Source organism: Pygocentrus nattereri, chromosome 20, assembly GCF_015220715.1.
Source record: "Pygocentrus nattereri isolate fPygNat1 chromosome 20, fPygNat1.pri, whole genome shotgun sequence".
NCBI lineage: Eukaryota > Metazoa > Chordata > Actinopteri > Characiformes > Serrasalmidae > Pygocentrus > Pygocentrus nattereri.
Window position 1 is genome coordinate 11,523,018 of NC_051230.1, and position 16,695 is coordinate 11,539,712.

General features: G+C 38.8%; 2 protein-coding genes across 2 annotated transcripts in view; both read right to left on the reverse strand.

Annotated features, from left to right (window-relative positions):
* c5 (complement component 5) overlaps nt 1-6,267 on the reverse strand; it is a 42,681-nt gene extending 36,414 nt beyond the window's left edge. The window contains exons 1-7 of the mRNA XM_037531934.1: nt 6,141-6,267; nt 5,621-5,816; nt 3,382-3,529; nt 3,186-3,256; nt 2,772-2,866; nt 1,672-1,754; nt 170-260 (exon numbers count right to left, since the gene is read on the reverse strand). Of these exons, the coding sequence (XP_037387831.1) occupies nt 170-260; nt 1,672-1,754; nt 2,772-2,866; nt 3,186-3,256; nt 3,382-3,529; nt 5,621-5,816; nt 6,141-6,208 (752 nt within the window). The 5' untranslated portion in view covers nt 6,209-6,267. The remainder of the gene's footprint in view (nt 1-169; nt 261-1,671; nt 1,755-2,771; nt 2,867-3,185; nt 3,257-3,381; nt 3,530-5,620; nt 5,817-6,140) is intronic.
* Nucleotides 6,268-8,768: 2,501 nt separating this feature from the next.
* Nucleotides 8,769-14,773, reverse strand: prdm12b (PR domain containing 12b). The gene is made up of 6 exons (XM_017690996.2): nt 14,749-14,773; nt 13,481-13,966; nt 11,167-11,357; nt 10,911-11,066; nt 10,522-10,636; nt 8,769-10,215 (listed from the first exon to the last, which is right to left on the reverse strand). Exons 2-6 carry the CDS (start codon nt 13,698-13,700, stop codon nt 9,791-9,793), a joined length of 1,107 nt encoding a protein of 368 aa, XP_017546485.1. The 5' UTR covers nt 13,701-13,966; nt 14,749-14,773; the 3' UTR covers nt 8,769-9,790.
* Between the last annotated feature and the right edge of the window lie 1,922 nt (nt 14,774-16,695).

Genomic DNA, 16,695 nt, shown 5'->3' on the forward strand with positions numbered 1-16,695 from the left:
TTCTAAGGGAAAAGAGGGGTTGGAAAATGGTAATGTAGTAATTCATTATGACTGTTTCTGGCACATAAAACCATACAAATGTTTTAAATGTAATACAAAAAAAAGGATATGTCCCCCTGAAATTGTCTAATGTCATAAAAGGTGATGCAGTAGAAACAGTAAAACCCACTTGGCCAATATCTTCAATTTGAATTCCTCATAGTTCACAGAGCTGACAAAGTTAGCCTCTGGCTGGATGCGCACTGAGATGCTGGGCAACACTGAAAAGCAGAGTTTCAGCCATCATCATTTATAAATACTGCATGCATAATTTTACATGGTAGTTGGAATAAGCCATTGACAAATTTATGTTTGACACGTCTCTCAGCCAGTCAAAATGATGTCTAAACATTCCTTCCTGTTCAGATCAATTAGCTAACTAGCTGGCTTTACTTAGCTGCTAACAGTTACCTTGAAACATTAATCAAATTAAAGAGGTCTGTACAGTACTCACATTTTTATTCACCACTCATTCACCACTACCTTCTTAGTATTTTCTTAAATTAGTTCTTGAGAAAGGTTACAAGAAAAAGTCTACGCCAGATTCGTGATGCATTCTTAAACCGCAGAATTCTTCACACCTTTGTGCTCTTGAGTGTGTGTAGATTCTGTTCTTAAGCAAGAACAAATCCCAAATAAGAAAACACTGGTGAATATCAGAATCTTTGTGAAAACTGCATAAGTGGGTTGTAAGAAGAAATTTCTTATTCTGAATTGTTGATGAACGAGACCCATTGTTTGTAAAGATACATTTTTAATGCATTGATACACATGCCTGTCATTGTTCACAAGTTTGCTGCAAGACCTCATTTAAAAGATGATGACTCCTCCTTAGCATCTAGTAGTGCTCTGACTAGCTCCAGTGTTACCTTTAGCATTAGCTCATCTGAAAATGTCTAAACCCTCCCTCTTGCTCAACATGAAAAAACCCACTGCTGTAACATTGTGGGGCTAAAAATTTGTCCTGGTGTGATTATGTAAATATGATGGTTTGAATCTGTTTTGTGTGATTTAACTTGTCCTACATTCATATTCTGCCAGTTCTCAAACATGTTCGTCTGCACTGAACATCATCTAAAGCAGTTTATTTTTTGAATATAAAATGTTTAAAATGTTCTCCTCTGTGTACATCTAAATTTTCTTTTGTACTTCTGAAGATTTTAGATGCTACCTGGTAGCCTGTACTGAAAGCCTGACAGATGTTGCAAGAATAATTAAGGCAGCTGAGACCTCAGAATTTTGCAAAAAGTCAGCTTCATGGTTTGGGAGTATGTTTAGAAAAACTTTCAATGGTATAGAGTAGAGGTTACCAATTCCTCCTACTTTCCTGCAAATTTGGTTACAACCAATTAAAATCTAGATCCAGCCGCTAAATTAAGAAGTTAGCTGGAGCAGGTAGAGGAGACTGTGGCTGAAACTACACTTCACAGGAACGTAGACGTCCAGGACTAGGGCTGGTGACCACAGGTGTAGAATCTTTAGATTATTTAAAGGTTCTTTATTATGTAGAGGTTCTTTATTATGTAGAGGTTTTTTAAACTTCAAAATGTTCTTCGGGCTTAAATTTCTCATTGTCAAAAATGGTTCTTTAAAGAACAATTCAGCAATCAGCTTTTTGGCTCTGGTTCTTACCATATTCTTTGATCTCAAATTCTGCTGTAGCAGTTGTACTGAAGTCCTTAGTGAAAGTAGCTTCTATTTTCCAGACCCCAAATCTAAGGATGGAGTTTCAGCATTAGTAACAGGTGTAACAGTATTTCTGTATAATTAAATCATTAAGACATTCATGGATGTGAAAGTAATGGGAAAAAAAAAAACAGGACATGTAAAATATTGATGCCGTTCAACTCTGGTGCTGGTGAAGATTTTTCATAGTACCTGGGAAACAAACCATAGTACCAAAGAAAACAAACATGTGGATTCTTAATCAAATCAAGCCTCACCTCTCACTTGAATTGTTTAATCTGAAACTCTTATTTTGGGTGTATTATAAGAACAACCAATTCAATCAATTCAACAACCATTTTTTTTTATTTCTTAAGAATAATTCAGCCCTTGATATGTCAAATAATTCAGAGTGGTTCATTGTAGAGAAACGTACAGGCTCTGATTCACTTTATAGTGATGGTAATAGGAACTAGGGGTGACCATGTCTACAATATAAACATAGGCATTTTATTTACTGTGCAAAAACCTCCAGTGAATGTGTCTTCTGATATTTTTATTTGTAATGATGATGATGGTAATGTAGACATAAATAACAATTTTTTCAACACCTGCATGTGCCCCATGAATGGATTAAAATAAATGGATTAAAATATATTGTAAGCCAAAACGTTATCACAAAACTATCATGAAGAAATGTGTCAGACATTGAGCAGCATAACTTTCTGTAAGGAAGCCTTCAGATAAATTAAACTCTTCAGACATCTGATTCCAATCATCACCACTCTGAACAATTTTGACACAGTACGTTTCTCTAGAATTAAGCATTTCACATCAAACCACTCTAACTCTGTACATTTATTTGTACAACTTTGAAAAAAGGCTATATTTCCTTTGTAGACATTCTGACCAATGTGAATTGGGACGTTTTTGTACAAGAAAATGCAGCATTGAACTACTCTAAATGACTTTGTTTACATGTTAGTGACTGAAAAGCAGAAATTTTGAACTGAAAAATCTGAGCCTTGTTATAATAAAAATAGTAGTACTAAAAAAAATGATCTTACTTGGGTTTCAGGGGTATTTTAAATGGTGGAAGCAGTGGTTTCACACCGTTGATGTCTGTCAACTCAATCATTTCAACCTTGATACCATCAGGGTCCTGTAATGCACAAACAATCATAGGTGTATTATATTTCACTCTTTAAAAATAAAGGTGCTAAGAAAGAGAAATGCCATTAAAATAATACTTTTGGTCTTTTTTTTTGTTAAAACAGTTTGCAGAACTGTTTTTGTTACAGAAATTTCACACAATATGTAAATATGTAAATGCTATATGCCAATGACAGTTCTTTTTTATTTAAACCCTTCCTTTATAACAACCTAATAGGAACTTTGAAGATCCTAGACATCTAGTACACTATTTTTAATTGTATAACAAATATTGATAATATCAGACCTGAATGTGAAGATAAACTCACCATGAATGTGAGGGTGACAGATCTATTGGACTTCCTCAACTCTTCGTTCAAAGAGTACACACGTACCTCAACTGCAGAACCACATTGACAGGAGAAGACATAAAATGATCTCTGCTCTCATCTCTCTCTTTATTGTGTGTGGTTTTCAAATGTACATATGAAGTTACAAACATTACATAATTCACATCACACTGACCATTCTGTTCGGGTGTGTACAGAGGCTTGTCAGTCTGGATAAAGAGGAAGCCGTTCACTCGAGAGAGTGGTATTTCTGTGTGTGCGTGGAAGGTGCTAGATACTGCTTCAAGTGTGACTTCAGGGACTTCTGCTGGGATGTGGAAAATCTGAGAACAAAGAATCAGCTTTGATTAACTGAGAAGAATAAATAATGACTAAACTTACAAGAGTAACTCTTCTTCTTTGAAACATTTTATGCTGCACAGTCTGAGTGCAGTCTTAGAAATAAATGTTCCAAAAGTTCTCGTACCTTAATATGAAAGAAGTAACTGCTTTCTGAAGAACCTGTCAGTGGATGATTCTTTAAAGTGACACTACAATGTTCTGCTGCATTTGTACTAGCATATCATTGCTGTATAGATATAAATATATATCTGCTGTCAGAACAAAACCTTGTATCTCCATTTTTCAGTTTTTGAGATTATTTGAAAATGCCTGTTGTCCTCTACATTGTATGCAAATTTCATGATAAATGGACCAAAGTAAATGGCCCAAAATGACCAAGTAAAAGGTCTGATTCCTTTGACCTACATAACAAGTAAAGTATGTTTTTTCCTTCTCCTGTAAAATGATCATTTTGGAGATACAAGGTTTTGTTTCAACAACAGCAAAACTGTAGGAGCAAAAACATTCTCTTCAGTGTAAGTTACTGTCAAGAGATTTTATTCCAAGTAATTCTGAAGAATTTCTATAGATCCATTTATCACTGAATTTTGACACAATGTAATGGACAGTCGCCATTCAAATGAAAAATAAAAATCAGCCAAGTGGAGATTTTTTGATAGATTATCATGACCAATAATTTAGATACTTTTTATGTACTTAAAAACACACAAATAAATACATTAACAAATAAATACAGTTTTAAAAATTGTGTTCATTTTAATTGTGTTTTGAGTGTATGGGTTTTCTATCCTATTACTAGATGTAGGGAAATATTGTCTGTGGTAACTGACAGATACTAAGCTACAGATATGGCAACTTTATTTTTAAAGGGGAGTTCCTGCATAATTCAGCTGTAATGCTGTAAACAAAGCCAGAATGATTTCTTTATTGCTCCATTCTAGAGAAACTTACTTCAGAATTGTTCACAACCGTGGTGTTGGGAATCAGACATCAGAAGAATTTAAATGAGAATTCCATGGATTTAGCAATATTTCAGCAAAATTCAGTCATTAAAATGTAAACAAAAGCATTTAGAGTGGCTTGATGTGAAATACTTCTTTGTAGAGAAACTTGCTGACTGAAGCAGGGGTCATAATATCCACAACACAAATTTAGACACTTTTGTTTACTAGCCAAAATGAACTTCTCTCAGAACATGTCTCTTCTGAGATTTCATCTCTGAAAAATGGTAAATATTGGTAAAATAATGTTAATGGTAAAACTTCTTTCACAACTTGTTCATAACACCCTATGTGTTGCTCTTTTGTGTTTGGGGAGGAAAACAAACAAAACAATGTTTTAGGCATCACACAGTAACATATTTGTAAAGACTTGAGGTAGATTATAGACTGACCTCTTCAGACATCTGGTTCTTATCACCACTGCTGTGAACAATTCTGACACTTTGTGTTTCTTGTAGAGTGGAACATTCCACATCAAACCCCTCTGAATGAATTTGTTGACATATCAAGGATTTAAATATGCAGAAATTTAGTGGAGTTTCTTTTTAATGCCTCTAAGCTTATTAAGATTACATGATGTATGATGATGAGGTGTATTTCAATACATCACCTAATGCTTGAGATAGCATTTTAATATATCTTTTTGGCTTTTAGGAATTCCCCTTTTAGAGTATACTTGGACAGTGACACAGCTTTTGTTTCGACTCTTTGTTCCAGAGCATTTCATGAGAAATGAAACGCTGACTGTGAGATCAAAGTGCAAAATGTCTGTTCTAGTAATTCTATTATTTTGAGGGTAACTGCGACTATATTCAGTAATCTATATACCAATCACAGTATTTTATGTACTTTCAATTTCAAGGGAGCATAAATAATTGGAAACAATCTACGTTATTACACTTTGTGCTCACTACACCGAGTTATGCAGTTGATGGAAATCAATAGCCTTTGTAATATTTAAATATCATTTTTCTGAAGCTAATGATGTACAGGTTTGGACAAAACTGTATAAGGTTCAGTGATATTTAGATATTTTCACACAGATAAATGTTGTCTGGAGTGATTTGATACCCGTAGAGTAGCTGCAGCTTGGTAATAATTCTGGGCATTGAGATTCACAGTCTGCGATGCATATATTATGGCATCTTTGGCCAGAGAGTTCTTGACGTAAAGATTCACTCTGGTTTCTTGGTCGTAGCCAAACAACTGCACCAACACGGTCTCGGTAGCATCAACTCGCCACAATTTGGGTGCCGTGATGAGAAACCTTTAAAACAGATAATATTATCAATATTTCAATTAATCATAAGTTGCTAATCATAAGCAATAATGCTGTCTCAGTGCAACAAATACACCAGCTGCACAAAGTAAAGTCCTGACATTAGCCCAGTGATTCAGTTAATTGCTAACAAAAATATGATTTAAAAAAAAAAATGCAATGAATTAACATTAACACCCAATTAAATGAAGTTTGACTTTTCAGGCATCTGGTTCCTATCACCACCACTCTGAACACACCCTATTAGCATTAGTAAATTCCACAGTCAAGTGCAATTAGACACACTTTACACACACTTTAGCAAACACTTACGTTCTTTCCTGAGCCTCCGTCACCCACAGCACATGCATAACACAGAGCAGAAGTAAAAGGCCCATCATTTACTGTTTGATCCACACAAAATGAAGCCCGAACTCATAGCTGTGTGTTGTGGACAGCTTTGTTTGCTTTCAGTTAATCATCAGCTTGAGTGTGTCATGGTGAAAGGGCTTCCCAGAAACACAGCTGTAGGGACAGAAGATGGACCTTGGTCTGCACTATTAACCCCAAATCAGTTAAATGTTGTCAGAATGGTTATTTCTGTAACACAAATGCAGGTAAGCTGGAGATATAGGCCCAACTTCCAAAATTCTCCCTAATGGAAAATATGTACATTTTTCATTTAATTTGTAAAGTTCATAAAATAAAGTATTAAATGTAGTTGTTTACTTTCAGTAGATAGGTTAAAGACATTATTGTTCATATAATTTAAATACATAGTACATAAGGCAGAGAGCATTTATTTAATTTCCAGTCAAGAGCGTTATTATGTACAATTATTCATTTTCAGCATTAGCACAAAAAAAAAAAAAAATACAAACATTACACAGAAGCTTTCATTGTTCAGTATTTTGTGTGCCTTCCTTAATTATAGCTTCCACTCTCTTCTGCAGACAATTTTTCAAAGAAATCTAAAGGGGTGTTTTTCACACCTTCTAAGTTCAGTCTTAGAAGTTGGTTACATTTTCTGTTTCTGGGTGAATCCATTGTTCTCAGAACACCAACAGCTTCTTTGTTTGACTTGCACTTTTTTTTCTCTGTTTACTTTTCTCAGTAATGACTTCTTGACAGCTACACGTTCTTTCAGACCCATAGTGTTCAGTTGTCTTCTCACTGTGGAAGGATGGACAGAAACAACTATGAATTTTTCAGATCTGAGGCAAATGTAGAGCTTGAATGTTTCCTCTCTCTCAAAAAGGAAAGCTTTAAATGCTGTTTATCTGATAGTGAGCGTTTTAGTGGTATACTTTTAGTGGTCTTGCAAGGTTCATCTTAACATCTCTGTATCTTTTAATCGTTTTTTGAACTCCAACAAACCCGGAAACTCCCACTTACATCCCTTTAGCTTTTGTCATTCTTATGCAAGTAGATTATCTTATGTCTAATTATGTCTAATCTCCTCAGAAAAAGCTGTTGAAAATGGACAAATTGTGTTAATGGCTAGAAAATTAAATAAAGGTTCTTTCTGACTTTTGAACAGTACTGTATTATTCATTTTATGATGATGATTCTGATTATAATTTTCTTTTATTATAAGCTGTAGTAATAGTAGTAGAAGTATTAGTAATAGTACAAGTAGCAGTAGACGTAATGGTAGAAATAATAGTTAAAGTACTAGTACCAGTGGAAGTAGTAGTGGAAGTAGTAGAAGAATTAGTAATAGTATTAGTGGTAGTAGTAGTAGTGGATGTAGTAGTAGTGGTGGTGGTAGTAATAATAATTTAAGTAGTATTGGTAACAGTAGCAGTTGAAGTAGAGGTAGCAGTAGTAGAAGTAATAGTTGAAGTAGTAGTAGTAGCAGTAGTAGTAGATGTAGTACTGGTAATAGTAGTGGTGGAAGTTGTGGTAATAGTACTAGTAATGGATGTAGTAGTAGTAGTAGTAACTGGTAATAGTAGTAAAAGTAATAATACTAGTAGTAGAAATAGCAAGACACTCTCAACCATTATGTAAGACATTTATTTTCTTTTAGATTATACTTGGGATATCCACAGATCAATATTTGTTGTTTTACATAACTGCAAAGATTTAAGTAAGTGCAATACTGGGCATGTTCAGTGTTCAAAAAGGGCAGTGGTCAGCTTAGCCTTTTATCGGTGTAAACTGAATGAGGTCATTTAAATTTGCACATGTTTGTACCTAGAGTAGGTGTTGAATGCACAGAGTGAATTTGGGTTTGAAGGTGGTTTTGTGGAGACAAACATAAAAGTGAATTTGCCCACTCTGGGGCATTACAGCATTACACAACACACTGACCTATGCTGACATGCTGTGCTGCAACATTAGGGAAACAAAGTCAAACATAGTATTGATTGACTGCATTTGAGACAAATATGCAGAACACAAAGGCACCTTTTATAGCAGACTCTCTAATAATAACCTATAATTATAACACTTATTAAAAACTACTTTTTTTTGTTTAAGCCTTTTCCCCTCTTCTGTTTGGTGAAATTATCTTATAAGTCTAGGTAAACCTGTATATTTGGTCATATCAAAGACGCTATCAAAGAACATAGACAGAAAGCATCAAAACCATTTCGGGAAGTGTTTAAGTAATCTTTTATTAGCATACAAGATGAATATTAAAAGAGTTTATCTCTGCAAACATAGTATACATAATATAATAGAGCCAAATATTCTCATTTAACTTTAGGTTTACATACATACACAAATAAAGTGACTGTTCAGTAAATCGTGGAAATTTTTCAAATTATATTCACATAACTTTACATACCTTACACTGATCATTTACAATACTGTGCTCTGAAGCTTTGGGGAGAGGGCTCTCTAGGGACATGACGGAGTGACATGCAGGTCACTAGATAGCGCTAATGAGGCCACTTAAACTTATCAGTATTTGGCCAGAGGTGTGCTGCGCCTTCAAGTGTGCATGTTGGGGGGGGGGGGGGGGGGGGGGTTAGAGGGTGTTGACTCCGTGTGTATTTAATGAGTATTAAGTTAAGTTCTTTATACTTCAGATTTTGTTATGATCATATAAAACAACGTTCTTGGGCTTTAATCGTGGGTAATGTTTACAGGCTGCAGTGTAAGTTACAACTGTGCATGCAAAGGTAAATCAGTTACACAATTTGAGCGCCGCACGTGACATTGCTCTCTCTCTCTTTCATGAGTCAGACATAACACATAGCCTACCAGTGAAAAAACACCAAAGCATTGAAAATGCATCAAATTTGCTTCATTTGCCCGGGAATAAAATGTATCAACGCATTGTTGCCTCTGGGATTAGTCACTTTGGATAACTGGTTGTGCAATAAATGAATTATTTTTTTATTCAATTGGGAAATTATGTGCGCGTTTGAATGAACTTCAGTGCTTCATTGCACCACTTTTAGACTCAGACTAAAAAAGTGATGTGTTGAATTTACTGGATTAAAATGTGCGCACCATTTTTGCATGTATTAAAATATACTATGCCAACACAACTTTTTCTCCTTTTTTTGACGTAGCAACTGCGTTCATGAGCAACATTTTTCTCCACGTTTGAATGAAGTAACTTCAATGCATCGTCACGTCTCAGTGCGTTAGTTAGCTCAGGGCTTCCACTCGGCTCTTGCTGCTATTTCTGCCTCTGGAGAGCATTCAGCATGACCATACAGAGCAGAGGCTGCCCTCTGGCGCTCGCTTCGCTAATGAGACCCTGGTCAGTCACGACGTTTTGGCCAGTGCACCACACATGTTGGGGCTTTGGATAATATTGGCACAATCTGCATTCTCTGGGCATTAAGTTATTCTACCTTGATAGCCATAGAGCAACACGCTGCCAAGCCCGCGAGCCACCAAGCAGCATCCATAGACACAATGCCAACGTGCCGAGGCGCGCTAGCAATTAGCCGCGCCCCGCTGAGCGCTCTACTGGGGCTTGTAAAGGTTCTAAACCTGGTGGTCAGCACCGTGGCCAGAGTTCACAGCACCATGGTGGGGATGTGGTGCACCAGCGAGGCCGGATGGGGTACCGCAGCCAACTGAGGAGGAGGAGGCGGCGAGGGCGCCTGGAGCCCCACCACAGGCCCCGCGCTGGGCGGCCGGTGGCGCGCGCTCTTCTGGTGCGCTCGCAGGCCGGCCAGCTGCGAGTAGGCGCTCTGGCACACGTGGCACTTGTACGGGCGCTCGCCCGTGTGCAGGCGCACGTGGTTGCGCAGCGTGGACGACTGGCTGAAGCGGCGGTTGCAGAAGCGGCACACGAAGGGCTTATCCAGCGTGTGGATGCGCATGTGCGAGCGCAGGTTGCTGCGCGAGTTGAAGCCGCGGTGGCAGATGACGCAGCGCATGCGCCCCGCCGTGGCCAGCGCCGTGCTCGTGGACGATGTGTCACACACGTGGAAGTCTTCTGGAAGGAGAGGGGAGAGAGAGGAAAGAGGTCAGCTGCGGGTCATTTAAAAAGAATTAGCATGGATGCTCTCATCCAGTGTTACAAATTGTTGTTTAGATGCTAAACATTTGGCTTTACAGTGTTGAAAACGACACCACATGACAGAGCAGACACCATGACCAGCCACTAAAGTACTTCAGAAGATCTGAAGGTGGCCAGAGGGTCTTGTTTACTGTCACCTGGAGGCTCTATAAGAAACATCTGTGTGCTTTTCTTGGCCCAGTGAACAGTCATCAGGCCTGAGGCAACCCTGAAGCTTCTTACCATTCTTATGCTTCTTCTGATGTTCTTCTTCAGTTCCAGGAACCCCAGGAATGCCCAGAAACGTATTGTGGGAATTTCCATACCACACCAGCAACTCCTGATCAGGGGGTATGGTCTAAAGAAGAGAAGTATCAAAATTATTTTTCAGAGTTCTTTAAAAGGTGACATATGTTGCAAAACTATCTTCATTGTTATCCTATTATTAGCATATTACACTGTTGGAAAAAAGTGCAAAAAGGTGATTATATATATTCCTAAAAAAAACTTTCTAAAAACTCGAACTTTTCGAACAGAACAAGTCTGGAGTCAGGATAATTTAGCCCCTTTAGGAGTGTATATCAACACTTTGTTATCATTATTATTGCGGCTGCTGTTGTTATCAAACGTACCTCTACAGCTTTGTAAAATATGCTGCTTCCAATCTGCACGACCTCCAAGTTCTGCTCCTGCTCATTGCGAGCGCATTTGATGTAGGTCATCCAGCTGCGGTGATCTTCCTGACTGGCGTCGATGAAGTAGCGCACCGTCCCGTCCTCGTTAAAGACCTAGAAGAACCAACAGCCCGAGTTAGCCTGATATGGAGACACCACACAGAGCCGTGAGCACACTGTTCCGCTGCGCTCTCCGGACACCTGCTACGCTCACCTCCCACATGAGGTTGTTGTTCTTGAAGAGGTCCACGTGCTCGGGGCTGATGACCCTGCCTGTGAAGGGGCCCATCTCCGTGCCCGCTTTGATCCACGTCTTGGAGAAGATGCCCAGACCTTCTCCGGGGATGGAGCTCTGCGCGATGATAACCTCGCTGGGCAGCACCAGGCTCGAGAGCTTCTGAACCTCTGCAAAAGAAGAAGAGGAAGATCGTGATTTGGTGAGCTCATAAACAAGTCTCCTAAGGTTCTTAAAAGGTTCTAGGCTTGGGCGTACGGTTCTCCTATTGAACCATTACGTGATGTGGAAGCTTTTCAAACTTTTAAAAGGTTCTCACACCATTTACGTGATTTACCAGTGAATGGTTCTTTGCGGAACCAAGCATCGCTCCAAGGAACCCTTCTTTTAGCGCTTTGACTGTTTGCAGATGCGCGAAGCGCATTGTTTTAGAAAACTGCTAATAAACACAAAATGCTGAAATAAAAACGAGCAAACCAAACAAGAAATGTGCCAATAAAACAGCGATATGCGCGAGAACATGCGATCACTCAACTCACTGAATGTGTACAAACGCAAATCCTCTCATGCATTCCTTTGAATGAGTGAGTTTTAGCGCACATTGGTGTCTAAACACGTTTTACATGCTTGTGCAGCAGCAAGGGGAGCCCGAAAGCCTCGCGCCCAGCCAAATGAATGTTAAATACCCCTTTAAGGCAGTGAAAGGAGCGATTAGTTATGGTCTGAATGGGACGGGTCAGACATGCTCTCAAAGCAATGGCTCATTCCACACTCATTTAGCCTTTAAAGAAGTTTGGAGCAATGAATTTGCACTGGAAGCAATGAGGACTTTTTTTTAAAGAGAAAGATGGCTGAGGAATTTCAGACCGATTGAAAAATGGAAAAGAGATTAGATGCGGTGTGACATGGTGTGAATAGCAACAGAATTAGTCTTCACGGTACAGTAACGGCGGGACAGCAAACTTTAAAGGCTGCTGAAAGAAAGAAAAGGCTGTCCATGGCTTTATGAATGAGGGGTATCGTGAAGAATAGAGCTTTTCTCTGTCTGTAGTGCTGCTCTCATTGCAAACGTATGAATTTAATAGCCTTATTTAAGTCAGCTCCTGTTAGACTCCAACGCCAGGCGAAGCCCTGAAATCCAGTTTGACAGAACGGCGTGGCTGTTATGGAGGCGCATAGTGATACACATAAAACGCGCTGGAGTTCAGTGAAGCTTTTTAAATAATCGTTCTAGATCTGTCCGTTTCTTTCTGCCTCAGTTGAATGAAACTCTAGACTGTTCAGATACGTCCAAGTGGACACTGTCATTTAACACTGAGTCAAAACTGATCAAACCTAAAAACAAAAGCTCTGAGTGCAGCTTTATTTAGTTTAGTCCAGTTTGATTTAGTTTGTAAGAATTCAATCAGATTAAAAAGTTCAGTTCCACAGAAAACACAGGAGCTTCACGTGAACTTGATGAAACAGATTTACGTGCTGTGGCTGTGCTGTAGTGAAGCAACATTTGCGATAACAAATTAAACCAAAACACAGTTAAAACAGCCCTTTTTAAAACTCAAATAAAAGCAGCGTTTGAAAAGCTTACAAACTTACAGACCAAACAAAATTACACTTTAATGTTTATTTTAAGGAAAACTGTGCTTTTGAGTTCTTACTTTGAAAAGTTTTTTTAACGTTAAACAATGATTTTGAACAACTTACAAGTAAATGAAACTAGAGAAAAACAATGTTTTAAGAGACTAAACAAAACTATGAAACATAACTTTAAAAAAAAAACAGAAACCAACTAAACTATATATTGTAACAGTGAACAAACCAAATGAAAGACAGTTAAACCACACAACTGAAACTGAGTGAAAGAATGTGAAAGACTAAATGAAATCAAAGTAAACTAGTCTCTTAAAAAGGATGGTTCTTTAAGGGTTTTAAGTGGAGAAATTGGTTCTATATAGAACCATGAACACTCAAAGAACCCTTTGCATGATTAAAGGGTTCTTTGCACGATGAAAGGGTTCTATATAGCACCAAAAATGGTTCTTCTTCTATAATTACGAAGTCAAGCTTTTTACATTGCTAACATATAGAGTAAATGCAAAAAGATGCAAAAAAACTCTTTAATCATGCAAAGGCTTCTATGAGTGTTCATGGTTCTACATAGAACCATGTTCTTTGCTAAAGAACCTTTGAAGAACCAACTTTTTCAAGGGTGTATGTTAAGACTAACAAACTAAATTAGATTAGACCAAATAAAAGCAAAGTGAGAGGAAGTGCAGGAGAGTTTCTGGAAGCTCACCTCCGGAGAAGGACTGGGCCAGCACCTCCGCGGTGAAGGCTGTTTTGGGGCTGACCGTGCTGCTCTTCTCCTCATACAGCTGCTCCCCCAGCACGCTCCTCCACCTGCCGTACAGGAAGCTGTGCAGGATGTCCGAGGTGATGATGTCGGACAGGGCCAGGCTCTGCTGCTTGAGTCCAGCCTTGAGGGCCAGCGCTTCAGCGGGCAGCACAGAGCCCATTGCGTCCTCTCTCTGATGGAACGGCGTCCTTATGTTGGCAGAGCGAGGGCTCGGCTGCGGTCTGCGGGCGAGGAGGCAGAGTCTGGAGTTACGAGGCTGCGAAAGCAGTTTGGAGGCGATTGGTGGGCGCTCTCGTGGTGGTGGGTGCGCGAGGGAGTTTGGAAATGTGTCGCCCTCGCAGGGTCCCGGTGGGCTTTATATGCGTGAGGTCCAACGTGCGATCATTAGTTATTAATGAGGCTCCCCTTGTGTGCGAGACACTTGTTCTAACAGAGAGAGAGAGCGAGAGAGAGAGAGAGAGAGAGAGAGAGATAGGGAGAGACAGACGCTTTTTATTGAGTGGCCACTCGTGGAGGGGTGGGGGGTTGTATGTATAGGTAGGATAGTGTGTGTGTGTGTGTGTGTGTGTGTGTATGTGTTGGGGTTGGGGTGGAGGGGTGTTCGTGTTCAAGATCCATCCAACACGTTTTGGCTTAAATAATTATAAGAAGACGCAGGAGCGCGCGCTCCCGCGTGCACGCTCTCGGCAGGGATAAGTCCCAGCATGAAAAACAAGCTGGAGTGATGGATTAACAGAAAATAAGGATGCCAGGTAAATGTTATTTGGACAGAAAACATGTATAAAAAATTTGGACCGATAAAAAAATGGATAAATAAATAAACAAATGGAGGAAAATGTATTTGTAATGGCAAAGTAATGAATTTATAAGCCTAAATCTAAAAGAAATCATTCCTGCAGGAAAGAAAAAAAATAAATAGCATAAATAAATGAATTCATTAAAGTACAGAAAAACAAAGCAGAAGAAAATTTACAGTGTACACAGTTTTGTTATAGAACACATTACGCAACACATACATATATTACAAAATAAAGTGTATTATTTAAGGAAAGAATTATATTTAAAGATAAAAAAATACATTCATGAATGACAGCAAAGTTTCACAAAACAGAAGCTTTAAAAAACAATAATACAGCCCCATTACAGTACATCTGACCTGCGTTCATGCTGCGCTTAATATTGCACATATAAAAGAGCGTCATCTTTACCAGCGCGCGCTAATCATATCGCAGTTGAAAGCATCTATCCAGAACTGAGCAGACTTTAATGATGTTTAGATGTTACTGATTCCTCGAGACCAGGTTTTAATGATGTGCTCGAGCTCAGTAATATGCAAAGCCGTCTGGGTCAAGTGTATCTTTCTTTCAGTCCTTTTCAGGCCAAAGTGATTTAATATTCATGGATATTAATTTAAAGTCCTTTAGCATTGTGAGAGGAGGCAATATGGGCTTTTCTTTGAATGGTCCCACGTCTTTCCCTCTTCTTTCTTTCTTTCATTCTTTTTTTTTCCAGGGTTGATGGACTGAGCCTAAATGGGCACCCCCTCCTTCTTTTCCAACAGGGAGGACATCTTTATTCCTACTCAACTCTCTCCCAACTAATGTTGTTTGAATGAAAAGTGCTGCAAATCAATCTTTCACGGCGTTTTTGAGGCCAATTTGACATCCATGCACTCGTCTTTTCTTTGGACTGCCTACAAGGGGAGGGGGGTGCAGAACAAAAATGTAGAGAGAGAGAGAGAGAGAGAGAGAGAGAAAGGGAGAGAGAGGGGAGCAGGACAGGAGTGAGAGTGTAGGTGAGTGGCAGGGTACGAAAAAAGATTATACGACTCAACAGCTGCTTTTTTCGGGGTCTACACCCCCCCCCACCTCTTTCAGGTTCCTCTCTCTCTTTTTTTGTCCCATTAGTATTCGCCCCTCCCCAGTGAAGAGGATTTGCACACATTGAGATTGATTTATATTTATTGGAGTTAAACATTTATTGCAGTGTCGTTTATTTCATAGTGAAAAAGGTGAGAAACTAGAAGGAAATAGATACATAAGATGGGGTTAAAATTCAGCATAGAAATTACATGTAATTAAGGCTACCAAGTTTATTATTGTTTTTATTTATTTATGTTTGTGTTATTTAGTAAATAGCACAGTTTAGATTACGCAGCCCTAAAAAGCTGAGAACAGCGTTTTTTAATGTGAGTGAGTTATTTGATTTGTAAATGACTACATGTGTTTTTTTAAAGATTTCTAAGCTGATGTTAATTAAACATAAACGAATTTTCCACCGTCACCACTTATGCGTAAAAACGCGCAGTTCAGCTCTCAAGTTTAGAGACAAAACTGAAACACAAAGCTTTAAAATGTCCTTAATCTGTTTTAGTACAAACCCCATGGCCATGACCACACGATTCATACCCCTGTTTTATTCTATTGATTTACAAATCTCAAACATGTGCGCTGAAAAAAAAAATCGATTATTGCTTGTTATGAACATCTGATCTAATCGACATCTTTAAATCCTTTTAAATGACGCACCTGCTCGCAAAAAGTGAAAAAGACATAAACAATTAAAAAGAATACAAGCACTAGTAACAGAATCTAATCACATAAATAAAGTTTTACATCGTTTATATTTACGTTAAAGTCTTAAACGCTGCGACAAAAAAGTTGCACGAGAAGTTACACCGCACACAAAGACAGAAAGAGGCTCTCACTTGGGCACTAATGAGGCTTCAATTAACATTTAATGTAAAATTCAGGTGCGAATGAAGTCGTGGAAATAAAAGTAAGGTCGATGAGAGCGTGCTGAAGAGAGGAGGAGAAGGATAGAGGGAAAAGAGGAGGACAGCAAGAGGAGCTCCCCGTGCGTAACGCTCTCAGCATTCATGGCGCTGCAGGGGCACAAAGCAGTAAAGCTGTTGGGGCTTTTAGCGCAGCGCAGAGAAAAAAAGGGGGACAGAAATCCAACCATAATGGAGATTTGCAAATGTTTTTCAACTCATTTGACTCAACGAACACTGGATGGCTTTTTTTTGCCAGTCTAAGCTAAAGAGAGAGGAGAGCTGGTCTGGAAAAAAGCTGAATCGGGAGCGTGGAGGAGACGTGATGCTTTTTTTTTTAATGGGTGGATAAAATTTAATTAGCGTAGTACAGCCCTTGAAA